Source organism: Dendropsophus ebraccatus, chromosome 2 (genome assembly GCF_027789765.1).
Source record: "Dendropsophus ebraccatus isolate aDenEbr1 chromosome 2, aDenEbr1.pat, whole genome shotgun sequence".
Classification (NCBI taxonomy): domain Eukaryota; kingdom Metazoa; phylum Chordata; class Amphibia; order Anura; family Hylidae; genus Dendropsophus; species Dendropsophus ebraccatus.
In genome coordinates, this window is record NC_091455.1 from 8,071,923 (window position 1) to 8,089,364 (window position 17,442).

General features: G+C 45.4%; 2 protein-coding genes across 5 annotated transcripts in view; one reads left to right on the forward strand and one right to left on the reverse strand.

Annotated features, from left to right (window-relative positions):
* Positions 1-1,210: 1,210 nt before the first annotated feature.
* THEM6 (thioesterase superfamily member 6) overlaps positions 1,211-17,442 on the reverse strand; it is a 60,013-nt gene continuing 43,781 nt past the window's right edge. For 3 of the 4 annotated variants that reach the window (XM_069957004.1, XM_069957003.1, XM_069957005.1), the window contains exon 4: positions 1,211-1,630. In XM_069957004.1, coding sequence (XP_069813105.1) covers positions 1,441-1,630 — 190 coding nt within the window. In that variant the 3' untranslated portion in view covers positions 1,211-1,440. The remainder of the gene's footprint in view (positions 1,631-17,442) is intronic. The other variant, XM_069957006.1, reaches the window with a different exon arrangement.
* LOC138782965 (secreted Ly-6/uPAR-related protein 1-like) lies at positions 3,843-12,641 on the forward strand. Its single transcript, XM_069957008.1, has 3 exons — positions 3,843-4,033; positions 6,851-6,970; positions 10,154-12,641. Exons 1-3 carry the CDS (start codon positions 3,976-3,978, stop codon positions 10,402-10,404), a joined length of 429 nt encoding a protein of 142 aa, XP_069813109.1. The 5' UTR covers positions 3,843-3,975; the 3' UTR covers positions 10,405-12,641.

Consider the following 17,442-nt stretch of genomic DNA (forward strand, 5'->3'; position numbering starts at 1 on the left):
TTCTTCTTTATCTATGAGATCAGTTTCCTGACTGTGTGTAATAACTAAAGGAGAAGATTTGCAGCAATAGCCCTTTAGGATCAGCAGCTTCTCTGTATTGTCACATATTAGAGCAGATACAAGGACCAGGACCTGAAGACATGGAAAGTTCTCCAGTTCTTAGTTGTTTCAGAGCTCTCAGTCTACTGCAGGGCTCTAGGTTGGTAACAAAGGCTAATCCAGGAATGTGGCAGCAGAAACTAAGGCCTTATTCACACATCCATATTTTTTTGTCCGTAATTGTGGTAACTCCGGACAGAGTGTGGCCCACGTCTGTTATTTTACGGATCTGTGATTTGGCAATTACATCTGCATTAGGGCATGTCAAGATTTTTTACGGCACGGACACTCCAATAGAAGTCTATGGAATCATCGCCACAAAATCCACTCCAAATCCCGCCTACCTCAGTGTGTCAATGCGATTCCCTGCGCGCCTCCACTCTCCGCTCAAAGAATTTACATGTCGGGATTCTGAGTGGAGTACGCGGCGGGGGATTCGCACAAAATTCCACCTAAGTGTAAACAGACCCTTATGGAGGAAGCTGTCAGTAAGTTGGAATGTTTGCTCCAAAAATTGTTTCTATTCATTATTAACTTATTAATTGCGGAGACCCTTCACTTGTGAATGGTAACAATAACAGTGTAATAAAGCATTTACAGACAAAGGCTTTCTATAATCCAAAGTAATTCATTGACGTCTATTCGGCTTCCCACTAACGTAAAAATTCAACCTGTCCACACCCCAAAATAAGCTGTAAACTCTGGATTTAGGTATATAGTAGTCAAATAAGATACAAATCATCTATTAAATCGTCATCAATAAATCTTGTCCAATAAAAAATAATCCTGATGTAAGGGCTTTGACCATTATGCACATATTTATTTTCTCAGGAGGCAAGAAATAAATTAGCAAATATTGGTGTCCCTGTCGTGCCCATGGCGGTTCCCGAGCACTGGAATTACTCGTAATCACTATGACAAAATGTGTAATTTTCAGAAGTTAGGGTAGGTTCACACTACAGAATCCACCCGGATAACTTCCAGCGGATTCCGTGGCTTGTACCTGTTACAGTGAACCAATCCGGCTTTATTGGTAAGCTGAGGTATCAGTGAAGAGGAGAGGTGTTAAAGCGGTTTAATTAAATCTTCTGTGACTCCCAAGCCACTCCCCTAAATACAAATCTTTATGAAGGTGCAAACAAACAATCACATATAATACTATAGTTAAAAACAAGAGAATGAACTCCATACACAGTGCCACCTTGTATCTCTGTATTATGATATGGTTACATTTTTCATGTGTCACTACGGACTGGGCTTACGTGTTTCTGCTCTCGTTGTGGGGTCACCATTAAAGATGAGTGAACCCAACTTCCCAAACTGACATTCATTTTGAACTTTTTACAAAGTTCTGATCAAGTTCCACACTCCTCCGTTGTCTTCCTCCAGGTCTCCAGTTTCTCCACCTCTTGGCTTCCCACCAGTAAAGAAAGTGCCAGGCCAGTGATTGGTTGAGCGGGGTGTCAATCCTAAAAAAAGAGTGACAGCCTGCTTAGCCATGATCGTGATTGGCTGAATGGGATTTTGGCAGCTGTGGGGGAAACCGGACACCCAGTAAGTACAGATATGACAGGTAAGTACACAAACAGGTAAGTACAGATATGCAATTTTATTAAACCACAATAAAACAGCTAAACACCTGCAATCATCTCGTTGTTTTAGTGCACTTTGTGTTAGGTTAAAGTTCGGTGAACCTATCGATCCAAACGTTTGAAGAAGAGATGTCACAGCAATAGTGGAGGTGAGTGTGCATTATATGGGCCATATATAGCAGGAGTGCTTCTTTAAGATATAGATGCTACATGACATGATCCCTCAGCTGCAGTGTATGGGGGTAATACCTGAGGATCGCTCGCTATGTGCGTTGAGTGCGGTGCTCAGCCACCCGCCGCCTCACTCCCATAGTGAGTGAACACTCAGATATTTATAGGTAGGAGGGGAGTTACCTTACACAATAACTATTCCATGACCATCTTCGGGCTGTGATGATTTTTTTTACGGTTTACCTCATTATGATGTCATCGTTACGGTTATTATTTCCGGGCTGCATTGCTCTGTATCACGTCAGCTACAGCCTAGGAAAACTTTTCCTAGAAGTGGCTGAGGTGTGGCGGGAAGCTAAAAATACTGGCGTGATACTGTGGGAAAAACTTACTATACTTTTATGTAAGAGGTGAATACGTGACACCCCGCTGCCCTGTAATAAAGGAGGTCACCGTCATCACCACACGCTAAATACTACTTGTTGGCAGCGTTAAGTACAAGCTACGTTTTTACACTTTATCCGGGTTGCATTATAATTTAGTGTTATACTCAAGAGCTGCATTCATAATTCAGCTGCTTGCTCCCCAAAGTGGTAAGCTTGTTGATAGAGACATTCCTATGAACACAAGTGAATTACATTGTTTTTCCTCCGTCAGATGATTTCACAATATCCAGTGAGGCCTTTACATCTGAGAAAGTTCTCTGTAGACACTGAACAAGCAGCAAGGTGAAGGAAATCAGTAGGAGATGGAAGAGATGAAGATGGAGAGAAGTAAAGCATACAGTAGTGTGCGTATCAACCTTTATGAATCTCGATAGTAGATGTATGGAGCGATGTCAGTGGCAGTATCATGACCCTGACTTCCTGTAATCTGTATTACTAGAGACAGACTGAGCCTAACAACAGGCAGTGGACAGCAGATTGCAGGGGAGTGAGACGCCTAGTGGTCAAGACTTTACAGCAGTTTTTCTGGGTGTAAGGAGTCATTTTTTGGTAAATGAAGTGATTCACAAACATGTTAGGAATCACATCGCAGGCTATCACATGGAGATGAAGGGGCCACTTACTAAGCCACCACATTCACAAGTCCCTGCAGCTCTGCTTGTTCAGATTGGCTGCTGTATACAGACACAAGCTCTGCAGGATCACAGAGCAGGAAGAGATGCTTCCTATGGCAGCAGGGACAGGATGATTATATAGGACACCTTAATAAACGTATTAGAGCGCAGTGTGATCGGGCGGAGTCCCTTCTTGTACCTGTAATGTTCTTCAGCAAGTTACAATTTACTTTAGCCACTTGGGGAATTTTTATAAGTGAGCAATAAATTCAGCTCCAACTTTATCAGCATATTTCACATAATATAGAATACACGCAGATGTAGCAGAGCTGGTTACTGTTTAGGCCCAGGGAGATAGATAGATAGATATGAACTGCATTGAATGATTAAAAACAAATAAATTCTACATATTTGTAATTTACTTCTAAAAATCTCCAGTCTTCCAGTACTTATCAGCTGCTGTATGTTCTGCAGGAAGTGGTGTATTCTCTCCAGCCTGACACAGTGCTCTCTGCTGCCACCTCTGTCCATGTCAGGAACTGTCCAGAGCAGCAGCAAATCCCCATAGAAAACCTCTCCTGCTCTAGGCAGTTCCTGACATGGACAGAGGTGGCAGCAGAGAGCACTGTGTCAGACTGGAGAGAATACACCACTTCCTGCAGGACATAAAGCAGCTGATAAGTACTGGAAGACTGGAGATTTATAAACTAGAAAAATCTAAGAGTCCGTGGATCCTGCCCGGGGAGGGGGGACATCCAGCAACCTGAAATACCTGAGTGTTCCAGAGCGCTATGTGCCGGCAGCAGCAGCAGGCGGCGTCCGGAGGGCGTGCTAAATAAAGTCAAGAAAGAACACAAATGAATGAGTTAACTCCGTCATTACCAGTGACGTATGAGGGAGCTGCTCACTACTATACATTATATATAGAGGAGGCGACGTCCCCATCATCACATCACCAGATCCTGGAAGACCGGACGTCCACAGAAGCTTCTGGAAGAGCCAAGGATCCGCATCATTATAACAACCTCTGGGCTTCATCATTAACTCCCCGACATGAAAGTCATCGGGATCCTCCTCCTCCTCCTCACCCTGCTCGGGTTCTACCGGCCCGGTAAGATGAGTTTTTGTAAAATATTCCAACAGAAAAATATATGTATGTTTTTTCTTGCATTGTGAATGTTATGATGTCGATGATTTATAGTTTCACGTTTGGGCTGGAGAAGAAGTTTTATCTTTTTCTTTTTTTATTAGTTTTTTTTGCTATTTTAAATATTTATACATTATTTATATTATTATTATTATTATTATTATTATTATTACAAATAATTTTATTTTCTACACATTGCGAGAGACCTTTTATTTCTAGATAAAGTATATCAGAATATTCCAGAGCTGTCCCCAGTCTAAATTATACTGAAACCTCTGCAATCACATAACATAAAGATACAGCTGGCAGGGATGTGGTGGTAACTGCAGAACTGTGAATGCAGCTCTGGATGGGACTGGAGTATCAGAGCTAAAACCCCTGAACTGTAGCAGCCAGATCTGGATGGACTTGAGGAGTTGTCACTTATGGTCTGGATGGAATATGAAGAAGCTGCAGAATTCTGGATGGGACCTCTATATAAGGCCTAATTTACACCACATCAGCAGAGTATACAGCGCTATATACGTTTCCTTGTGTGTGTGTGTTTTGTTTTTTTTACTGTATCCAACTCATTGGATTAACACACAGAGGACAACACACAGAGGACAACACACAGAGGACAACACACAGAGGATAACACACAGAGGACAACACACAGGATAGCACAGAGGATAACACACAGAAGACAACACAGAGGATAAAACAGAGGATAACACACTGAGGATAACACAAAGGATAACACACATGTTAACACAGAAGATAACACAGAGGATAAAACAGAGCATAGCACACCGAGGAAAACACACAGAGGATAACACACAGAGGACAACACACAGAGGATGACACAGAGAATAACACACAGAGGATGACACAGAGAATAACACACAGAGGATGACACAGAGGATAACACACAGAGGACAACACACAGAGGATGACACACAGAGGACAACACACAGAGGATGACACAGAGAATAACACACAGAGGATGACACAGAGGATAACACATAGAGGACAACACACAGAGGATGACACACAGAGGACAACACACAGAGGATGACACAGAGAATAACACACAGAGGATGACACAGAGGATAACACATAGAGGACAACACACAGAGAATGACAGAGAATAAAACAGAGGATATCACAGAGAATATCACACAGAGGATATCACAGAGAATATCACACAGAGGATATCACAGAGAATATCACACAGAGGATATCACAGAGAATATCACACAGAGGATATCACAGAGAATATCACACAGAGGATATCACAGAGAATATCACACAGAGGATATCACAGAGAATATCACACAGAGGATATCACAGAGAATATCACACAGAGGATATCACAGAAAATATCACACAGAGGATAACACAGAGGATAACACAGAGGATAACACAGAGGATAACAGAGGACAACACAGAGGATAAAACAGAGGATATAACACAGAGGATAACACACAGAGGTTAACACACAGGGGATAAACAGAGGAAAACACACAGTTAACACACATGATAACATAGAAGATAACACAGAGGATAAAACAGAGCATAGCACACAGAGGATAACATGGAGAGGATACCTCGGAGAGGAAGACATGGAGAGGATGACACACAGAGGATAACACACATAGGATAACACACAGAGGATGATACACGGAGGATAACACAGAAAATAACACAGAGAGAATAACACACAAAGGATAACACAGAGGATAACACACAGAGGACAACACACAGGGTATAACACACAGGGTATAACACAGAATAACACAGAGGATAACAGAGGATAACACACAGAGGATAACACACAGGGTATAACACACAGGGTATAACACACAGGGTATAACACACAGAGGATAACACAGAGGATAACACACAGAGGATAACACAGAGGATAACACAAAAAAGATACAAAGGATAACACACAGAGGATAACACAGAGGATGACAGAGAATAACACACAGAGGATAACAGAGGATAACACACAGAGGATAACACACAGAATAACACAAAAAAGATAAGATACAGAGGATATCACACAGAGGATAACACAGAGGATAACACACAGAGGTCTGCGCTATTCCATCCAGCAAACCTCACACAAACTGTACATCCACAATCTAGGAATCTATTTATCCCCCGGATCTAAGCCTGCTAGATACTTCTTAAGTCTGGGTTCACACTACGTATATTTCAGTCAGTATTGTGGTCCTCATAGCAACCAAAACCAGGAGTGGATTAAAAACACAGAAAGGCTCTGTTCACACAATGGTGAAATTGAGTGGATGGCCGCCATATAACAGTAAATAACGGCCATTATTTCAATATAACAGCCGTTGTTTTAAAATAACAGGAAATATTTGCCATTATATGGCGGCCATCCACTCAATTACAACATTATGTGAACAGATCCTTTCTGTGTTTTTAATCCACTCCTGGTTTTGGTTGCAATATGAGGACCACAATACTGACTGAAATATACGTAGTGTGAACCCAGCCTAACGCAGTGTGAATACACCCCAAGACATCGCTGCCAAACTGTATCTGGATGTGACTGATATATGATATGATGCAAGTGCAGAATTATAAATGCAGCTCTGGGTGTGATTGGGATGTCTGTGATCCTCCTATATAAGATATAAGACAGGATGTAACTTAGAGTCTGAGAGGCAAAGTAAAGTCCAAGTAAATTTTAATATGTATATGAGAATAGTTTTTCTTAGTTTTTTTGCTTATTTGAATTTCTCTCATAATTTATCTTCCATATTTAAGGTGGATCAATAATGTGTTATTACTGCCCGGATGAAACCTACAGCTCGGACTGTAAAGATGTGAAGAACTGCACAGGAACCAATACCATGTGCAGGACCACCGTGCTGAGCCCGCATGTAGGTGAGTTACCTGGCTCCAGGGTCTCTATCCCGATTAAACAATTGTGAAGAAGTTATTAAGTTGGATTTGGTTGTTCTAATATTTGGGCAACAACGTCAATTTTTTTTTAAAAATTCAACCGATATCAGAAAATTATACAAATTTGTAAATTACTTCTATATAAAAATATCCAGTTTTCCAGTACTTATTAGCGGCTGTACGTCCTGCAGGAAGTGGTGTATTGTCTTCAGTCTGACACAGTGCTCTCTGCTGCCACCTCTGTCCATGTCAGGAACTGTCCAGAGCAGGAGAGGTTTTCTATGGGGATTTGCTGCTGCTCTGGACAGTTCCTGACATGGACAGAGGTGGCAGCAAAGAGCACTGTTTCAGACTGGAGAGAATACACCACTTCCTACAGGACATACAGCAGCTGATAAGTACTTGAAGATTCAAGATTTTTTTTTAAATAGAAGTAATTTACAAATCTGTATAACTTTCTGACAACAGTTGATTTGAAAAAAAAATAAATTAAATTACTGGAGTTGCCGGAGGACCTGTAACTAGTTTTCATGCTGCCCGAATCACAATAATATACAGCATGATTAGGGGGCAGCCCCTATCTGTTCCTGGTTGACGTTATAATTAGGATTCCTTGGGATCGGCCTTTCCCCGTGAGTCATGTATAATAAGAGAGCCCGTTCCTGTAGTTCAGGCAGCATGAAACCATACATTGCTTCCTGAATTGAATTTTCTCAACTTTTATATATGTGAAACTATATCCTCCCAGAATGGCACGAAATCCTTCTTCAGTTTAGTAAGTCGTTCCTTATATTATGGATATACTTGGAATAGAAAGCAATGTATAAGGCCCTTCTAACTCTATACATGAACTGATCTTGAACTATTCCCATTACTAGACTGGCATAATAAGGGGCAAACATCTCCCCACTGTGGTGCCCCTTGTTTGCTTACACTGGTGGGAGTGATAGGTGAATACATTGAGATTTTATATTCCATTTACTGCTGTTATTATAACACTGATTAAGTGTCAGTGACTAAACAGATACAGAGCCAAGACATCAGTGGCATCAATCATTTAAAGTCACAGTCACAATTTTGTTTATTTGTTGGGGTGATTAGATGTTTAATTATTTTAATGTGCCCCTGTGCTGTTATATTTATATAGAAGACCCCCCACACAATCTAAACACTCTTGGCTTTATACTATAACAAAAAGTTCATTTGAATCTCTTGTATTGTTGCAGCACCTGATACACCTCAACACAACATAATCACAATGTAATTATCATTCAACACCAACTGTATAGATAAACTATGGGCACCGCCATGGGTACAAATTTTACCCCAATTTATACCAGTCTACTTTTTATGGATTTTTGATCCCTTTACTATATTCATTTTCTTATCTGGTATTACTTTCTGACCCGCTATGACTTCTGTTAATATGTACATCTTGTAAGAATTGTTAATACAGAATGGTCACCCTTGTAATTAAAGACGGAGTGCTTTCCTATAGAGGCCTATTAAAAGGAGCTGAGGTACTCATGATAAGAGCTCATCTTTGTCTATCTATACATCACTAGTCAGACCACACGTACAGTATTATATTGAGTTTTGAGTGTAGAGGAGGTGACAAATGGAATTAAAGGAGAAGTCTGGCCCTGTCTGACAGGCGGCAGGAGAGAAAATAACTATCAACCTTCGCTTACCTCTCCCCGTGCCCACAAGAGCAGCATGACCCACCAGAAGGCATTTTCCCCCCAAGATGTGATGATGTCACAACTCAGGGGAGAATCCCCATCCCGGCTGATGGACAGTCCGCTCAGCGAATCAGTGACTGCAGTGGCATCCCGCCCCAGTGACTGACTTGCTGAGTGGCCAGTCCATCAGCCCAGTTGTGACACTGGTTCTGGTGGAGATCTTGGAGTCTGGTGGGGGTAACAGAGTGGCAATCCAGCGCTGGAGAGGCACAGGAAGAGGTGAGTTGGTGAGGGTTGTTTTTAGGTTTCCCCCTACTCCTGCTATTAGAAAAATTTTGCCCCTGGTCGGACTTCTCCTTTTTTCACTGTCAATTCAAAGAACTGTAAAATTTCCTATGTACTGTACATGTAATTGTGTAATTTCCTATGTAATTCCTAAGATATTTGTAGATCACTTCATTTACCAAAATGGTTCCTCACCACAGAAAAAAGCCCTAACATCTTGGCCTCTAGGTGTCTCACTTCCCTGCAATTTGCTGATTACTGTCTGTTGTTAGGGGAAATCTGTCTCTAGTAACAGAGGTATCAAGACAGAACACAGGAAGTGGAGGTTGGCTTAGTATGTGCCATGTAGAGGACACAGAAAGAAAGCTCCTGAACTATGTACAGTCAAGCTGAGGCTTTCTCCATCTTCCAGAGGAGCGGTACTGTTCATGAGAGGTTTATCAAGGCTTTTTTTTTATCTCTGGGTGGGATTCAGTGCAAATTATTTCTTCATATAAGCTCTTAGCAAGTTGCTGGTCACATGCAGGTGATCTACCCGTCTGCCATATATGTATTCATTCTATTAAAGAGGCTGTTCAGCCATTTTTTTTTCTTTTAAATCAACTGGTGCCAGAGATTTGTAATTTACTTCTATTAAAAAAAATTCCAGTACTTACCAGCTGCTGTATGTCCTGCAGAAAGTGGTGTATTTTCTCTTAAGTATGACGCAGTGCTCTCTGCTGCCACCTCTGTCCATGTCAGGAACTGTCCAGGGCAGCAGCAGCTCCATAGAAAACCTCTCCTGCTCTCCAGAATGGAAAAAATACACCACTTCCTGCAGGACATACAGCAGCTGAGAAGTACTGGAAGACTGGAGGTTTTTCAATAGAAGTAAGTCACAAATCTCTGGTGCTTCCTGGCACCAGTTCATTTGAAATATATATATATATATATATTTTTAGCTGAAGTTCCCCTCTAAGCTGTTACACTGGGATTGTGTATTGGTTTGGGGTCCCATTGCTTGTGACAAGTATATTAGGCCAGGATAGCCTATATGGTAGCGGTATGGTACAGGCTATATAAGACAGAAGACAACGTCGCTTGTCACTGTGAATATACGGTAAGTGTGTGGTATATACGGACATGGCTCATGCATCCTCACCGCTCACTAGAACAATAGACCTGGTATGACAATAACACTTGATCTGTTACATTTCAGGCTTCCCGTTTCAAGGCGATGAGGTTGTGACCCGCGGCTGCGCCAGATCTACTTGTGTACACAATGATCCGGACGCACTCGGTGAGGCCGAAATTGTATTATGCTGCCAGAAAGACCTCTGCAATAACCGAGGAATCAACGCTACAGCACCGCCGATGACCGAGGAGAACAATGGACCCGCACAGACCGCTGTGACAATGGGAGCCGTTCTATTAGGAGTATCGGTATCACTTACCGTAATGTGGCTGTGAGGGGAACTCTATAGACAATGCACCCCCCACGCCTCGAAATCAGCAATCCTATAATATATATAGAGGACTAAGAGGAGGCTGTGATGTGAGCGCTCAGCCGCCAGCAGCGCCCCAATCAATGTGACTATCCAGGAAACAAGGACGAGAGATTAGGAATTACCGAGCCGAACAATGATTCATGATGGAACAAGACGGCTAAGATTTTATCTAGAACTGATGCAATTGTGTAGCCTCCAGGTGTCCTGGCCAGTCCTCAAAGGCAATGCCGAAAAGAGTGTCCCCATAAGAGGTACGAGTGCGGTACCAGTCTGCTAGTGTCCCTGTAAGAAGACTCATATAACAGTACCAGTCTGCTAGTGTCCCTGTAAGAAGACTCATATAACAGTGCCAATGTGCTAGTGACTATATGAGAACAATCATACAACAGTGCCAGTGTGCAAGTGACCCTGTAAGAAGACTCATATAACAGTACCAGTCTGCTAGTGACTATATGAGAACGATCATATAACAGTGCCAATGTGCTAGTGACTATACGAGAGCGATCATATAACAGTGCCAGTGTGCTAGTGACTATATGAGAATGATCATATAATAGTGCCAGTGTGCTAGTGACTATACAAGAGCAATCATATAACAGTGCCACTGTGCTAATGACTATACAAGATGGATCATATAACAGTGCCAGTGTGCTAGGGACTATATGAGAATGATCATATAATAGTGCCAGTGTGCTAGTGACTATATAAGAACGATCATATAATAGTGCCAGTGTGCTAGTGACTATATGAGAGCGATCATATAACAGTGCCAGTGTGCTAGTGACTATATGAGAGCGATCATATAACAGTGCCAGTGTGCTAGTGACTATATAAGAACGATCATATAATAGTGCCAGTGTGCTAGTGACTATATAAGAACGATCATATAATAGTGCCAGTGTGCTAGTGACTATATAAGAACGATCATATAATAGTGCCAGTGTGCTAGTGACTATATGAGAGCGATCATATAACAGTGCCAGTGTGCTAGGGACTATACAAGACGAATCATATAACAGTGCCAGTGTGCTAGTGACTATATGAGAACGATCATATAACAGTGCCAATGTGCTAGTGACTATATGAGAGCGATCATATAACAGTGCCAGTGTGCTAGTGTCCCTGAAAGAGGACTTATATAACAGTGCCAGTGTGCTAGTGACTATATGAGAGCGATCATATAACATTGCCAGTGTGCTAGTGACTATACAAGAGCAATCATATAACAGTGCCAGTGTGCTAGTGACTATACAAGAGAAATCATATAACAGTGCCAGTGTGCTAGTGACTATACAAGAGCAATCATATAACAGTGCCACTGTGCTAGTGACTATACAAGATGGATCATATAACAGTGCCAGTGTGCTAGGGACTATATAAGAACGATCATATAACAGTGCTAGTGACTATATAAGAACGATCATATAACAGTACCAGTGTGCTAGTGACTATACAAGAGCAATCATATAATAGTGCCAGTGTGCTAGTGACTATACAAGAGCAATCATATAACAGTGCCAGTGTGCTAGTGACTATATGAGAACGATCATATAACAGTGCCAGTGTGCTAGGGACTATATAAGAACGATCATATAACAGTGCCAGTGTGCTAGTGACTATATGAGAGCGATCATATAACAGTGCCAGTGTGCTAGTGACTATATGAGAGCGATCATATAACAGTGCCAGTGCGCAATCATATAATATTGTCAGCCTGTTGGGGCCTATAAGAGGACTCACACAACAGTGCCAGCCTGCTATGGTCCCTGTAAGAGGACTCATATACTGTACCAGTGCTAGTGTCCATATAAGAGAAGTCGTATAACAATGCCAGTGTGCTAGTGACTATAGGAGAGGAATCATATAATAGTGCCAGCATGCTATTGTCCCTATAAGAGGTCTCATTTAACAGTGCCAGCCCACTAATGTAACTATTAGAGGACTCATATAACAGTGTTCGTACAAGAGGTCTCATATAACAGTGTCAACCCACTAATATATATATAAGAGGACTGCTAGGTCTCTATAAAAAAAATTGTACCAAGATCCAAGACAATTTAAATAAATTATTGTTTGTGGTTTCATGTCAGACGGCTGACAGGTTGGACACTTAGCTTGTGAGGCCCAATGACCCAACTGTAAGTGATGACAATTCCTGAGCAAATAAATTATTATCGTATTATTATTTTAATAAAGTGTTAACAAAATTTCCCTTGGACACGGGCTGATGTATAACGGTGCTATATAGATGCTTGTGTGATACAAAACATTACAGTTTTTGGTGGCACTGAAGTAGGTTCAAAACAATGAGCGCACAGAGCTATCTGCAACAAGGCTTAAATTGTCATTGTGGTTGGCATCATCAGGTTGGAGGAGGATGAATGATAGAGGGGAGGAGGATGAATGATAGAGGGGAGGTGGATGAATGACAGAGGGGGAGGAGGATGAATGACAGAGGCAAAGAGGATGAATGACAGAGGGGAGGAGGATGAATGACAGAGGGGAGGAGGATGAATGACAGAGGGGAGGAGGATGAATGACAGAGGGGAGGAGAGTGAATGACAGAGGGGAGGAGGATGAATGAAAGAGGGGAGGAGGATAAATGACAGAGGGGGAGGAGGATAAATGACAGGGGGAGGAGGATGAATGACAGAGGGGAGGAGGATGAATGACAGAGGGGAGGAGGATGAATGACAGAGGGGAGGAGAGTGAATGACAGAGGGGAGGAGGATGAATGAGAGAGGGGAGGAGGATGAATGAGAGAGGGGAGGAGGATGAATGAGAGAGGGGAGGAGGATGAATGAGAGAGGGGAGGAGGATGAATGACAGGGGGAGGAGGATAAATGACAGGAGGGGAGGATGAATGACAGAGGGGAGGAGGATGAATGACAGAGGGGAGGAGAGTAAATGACAGAGGGGAGGAGGATGAATGACAGAGGAGAGGAGGATGAATGATAGAGGGGGAGGAGGATGAATGACAGAGGCAAAGAGGATGAATGACAGAGGGGAGGAGGATGAATGACAGAGGGGAGGAGGATGAATGACAGAGGGGAGGAGGATGAATGACAGAGGGGAGGAGAGTGAATGACAGAGGGGAGGAGGATGAATGAAAGAGGGGAGGAGGATAAATGACAGAGGGGGAGGAGGATAAATGACAGGGGGAGGAGGATGAATGACAGAGGGGAGGAGGATGAATGACAGAGGGGAGGAGGATGAATGACAGAAGGGAGGAGAGTGAATGACAGAGGGGAGGAGGATGAATGAGAGAGGGGAGGAGGATGAATGAGAGAGGGGAGGAGGATGAATGAGAGAGGGGAGGAGGATGAACGAGAGAGGGGAGGAGGATGAATGACAGGGGGAGGAGGATAAATGACAGGAGGGGAGGATGAATGACAGAGGGGAGGAGGATGAATGACAGAGGGGAGGAGAGTAAATGACAGAGGGGAGGAGGATGAATGACAGAGGAGAGGAGGATGAATGACAGAGGGGAGGAGGATGAATGACAGAGGGGAGGAGGATGAATGACAGAGGGGAGGAGGATGAATGACAAAAGGGAGGAGGATGAATGACAGCGGGGAGGAGGATGAATGACGGAGGGGAGGAGGATGAATGAGGAGGGGAGGAGGATGAATGACAGAGGGGAGGAGGATGAATGAAAAAAGGGAGGAGGATGAATGACAGAGGGGAGGAGAGTGAATGACAGAGGGGAGGAGGATGAATGAAAGAGGGGAGGAGGATAAATGACAGAGGGGGAGGAGGATAAATGACAGGGGGAGGAGGATGAATGACAGAGGGGAGGAGGATGAATGAGAGAGGGGAGGAGGATGAATGAGAGAGGGGAGGAGGATGAATGAGAGAGGGGAGGAGGATGAATGAGAGAGGGGAGGAGGATGAATGAGAGAGGGGAGGAGGATGAATGAGAGAGGGGAGGAGGATGAATGACAGGGGGAGGAGGATAAATGACAGGAGGGGAGGATGAATGACAGAGGGGAGGAGGATGAATGACAGAGGGGAGGAGGATGAATGACAGAGGGGAGGAGGATGAATGACAAAAGGGAGGAGGATGAATGACAGAGGGGAGGAGGATGAATGACAGAGGGGAGGAGGATGAATGAGGAGGGGAGGAGGATGAATGACAGAGGGGAGGAGGATGAATGACAGAGGGGAGGAGGATGAATGACAGAGGGGAGGAGGATGAATGACTGGGGGGAGGAGGATAAATGACAGGGGGAGTAGGACGAATGACTGGGGGGAGGAGGATAAATGACAGGGGGAGGAGGATGAATGACAGAGGGGAGGAGGATGAATGACAGAGGGGAGGAGAATCAATGACAGAGGGGAGGAGGATGAATGACAGAGGGGAGGAGGATCAATGACAGAGGGGAGGAGGATGAATGACAGAGGGGAGGAGGATGAATGACAGAGGGGAGGAGGATCAATGACAGAGGGGAGGAGGATGAGAATGGTCTTTATCACATTGGTGACCAGTTTGATTCTCTCATGTCAGTAGACGGGGTAGTGTTGAGTGAACCCAAACACTCTGCATTTCATTCCCTGCGGCTGCAGAAGTTGGATGCTGCCCTAGGACTGCCAGGAGAACATGGATACAGCCTGGGGGGCATCACACATGGATACAGCCTGGGGCGGCATCACACATGGATACAGCCTGGGGCGGCATCACACATGGATACAGCCTGGGGCCGCATCACACATGGATACAGCCTGGGGCGGCATCACACATGGATACAGCCTGGGGCCGCATCACACATGGATACAGCCTGGGGGGGCATCACACATGATACAGCATCACACATGGATACAGCCTGGGGTGGCATCACACATGGATACAGCCTGGGACGCCATCACACATGGATACAGCCTGGGGGGGCATCACACATGGATACAGCCTGGGGCGCCATCACACATGGATACAGCCTGGGACAGCATCACACATGGATACAGCCTGGGGCCGCATCACACATGGATACAGCCTGGGGGGGCATCACACATGGATACAGCCTGGGGGGGCATCACACATGGATACAGCATCACACATGGATACAGCATCACACATGGATACAGCATCACACATGGATACAGCCTGGGGCCGCATCACACATGGATACAGCCTGGGGCCGCATCACACATGGATACAGCCTGGGGGGGCATCACACATGGATACAGCCTGGGACGCCATCACACATGGATACAGCCTGGGGCGCCATCACACATGGATACAGCCTGGGGCGGCATCACACATGGATACAGCCTGGGGGGGCATCACACATGGATACAGCCTGGGGGGGCATCACACATGGATACAGCCTGGGGGAGCATCACACATGGATACAGCCTGGGGCGGCATCACACATGGATACAGCCTGGGGCGCCATCACACATGGATACAGCCTGGGGGGGCATCACACATGGATACAGCCTGGGGGGGCATCACACATGGATACAGCCTGGGGCGGCATCACACATGGATACAGCCTGGGGCGCCATCACACATGGATACAGCCAGGGGAGGCATCACACATGGATACAGCCTGGGGGGGCATCACACATGGATACAGCATCACACATGGATACAGCCTGGGGCGGCATCACACATGGATACAGCCTGGGGGGGCATCACACATGGATACAGCCTGGGGCGGCATCACACATGGATACAGCCTGGGGCGCCATCACACATGGATACAGCCAGGGGGGGCATCACACATGGATACAGCATCACACATGGATACAGCATCACACATGGATACAGCCTGGGGCGGCATCACACATGGATACAGCCTGGGGCGGCATCACACATGGATACAGCCTGGGGGGGCATCACACATGGATACAGCCTGGGGCGCCATCACACATGGATACAGCCTGGGGCGCCATCACACATGATACAGCATCACACATGGATACAGCCTGGGCTGGCATCACACATGGATACAGCCTGGGGCGACATCACACATGGATACAGCCTGGGGCGCCATCAGACATGGATAAAGCATCACACATGGATACAGCCTGGGACGCCATCACACATGGATACAGCCTGGGGCGCCATCACACATGGATACAGCCTGGGGCGGCATCACACATGGATACAGCCTGGGGGGGCATCACACATGGATACAGCCTGGGGGGGCATCACACATGGATACAGCCTGGGGGAGCATCACACATGGATACAGCCTGGGGCGGCATCACACATGGATACAGCCTGGGGCGCCATCACACATGGATACAGCCTGGGGGGGCATCACACATGGATACAGCCTGGGGGGGCATCACACATGGATACAGCCTGGGGCGGCATCACACATGGATACAGCCTGGGGCGCCATCACACATGGATACAGCCAGGGGAGGCATCACACATGGATACAGCCTGGGGGGGGCATCACACATGGATACAGCATCACACATGGATACAGCCTGGGGCGGCATCACACATGGATACAGCCTGGGGGGGCATCACACATGGATACAGCCTGGGGCGGCATCACACATGGATACAGCCTGGGGCGCCATCACACATGGATACAGCCAGGGGGGGCATCACACATGGATACAGCATCACACATGGATACAGCCTGGGGCGGCATCACACATGGATACAGCCTGGGGCGGCATCACACATGGATACAGCCTGGGGGGGCATCACACATGGATACAGCCTGGGGCGCCATCACACATGGATACAGCCTGGGGCGCCATCACACATGATACAGCATCACACATGGATACAGCCTGGGCTGGCATCACACATGGATACAGCCTGGGGCGACATCACACATGGATACAGCCTGGGGCGCCATCAGACATGGATAAAGCATCACACATGGATACAGCCTGGGGCGCCATCACACATGGATACAGCCTGGGGCGCCATCATACATGGATACAGCCTGGGGCGGCATCACACATGGATACAGCCTGGGGCGGCATCACACATGGATACAGCCTGGGGGGGCATCACACATGGATACAGCAT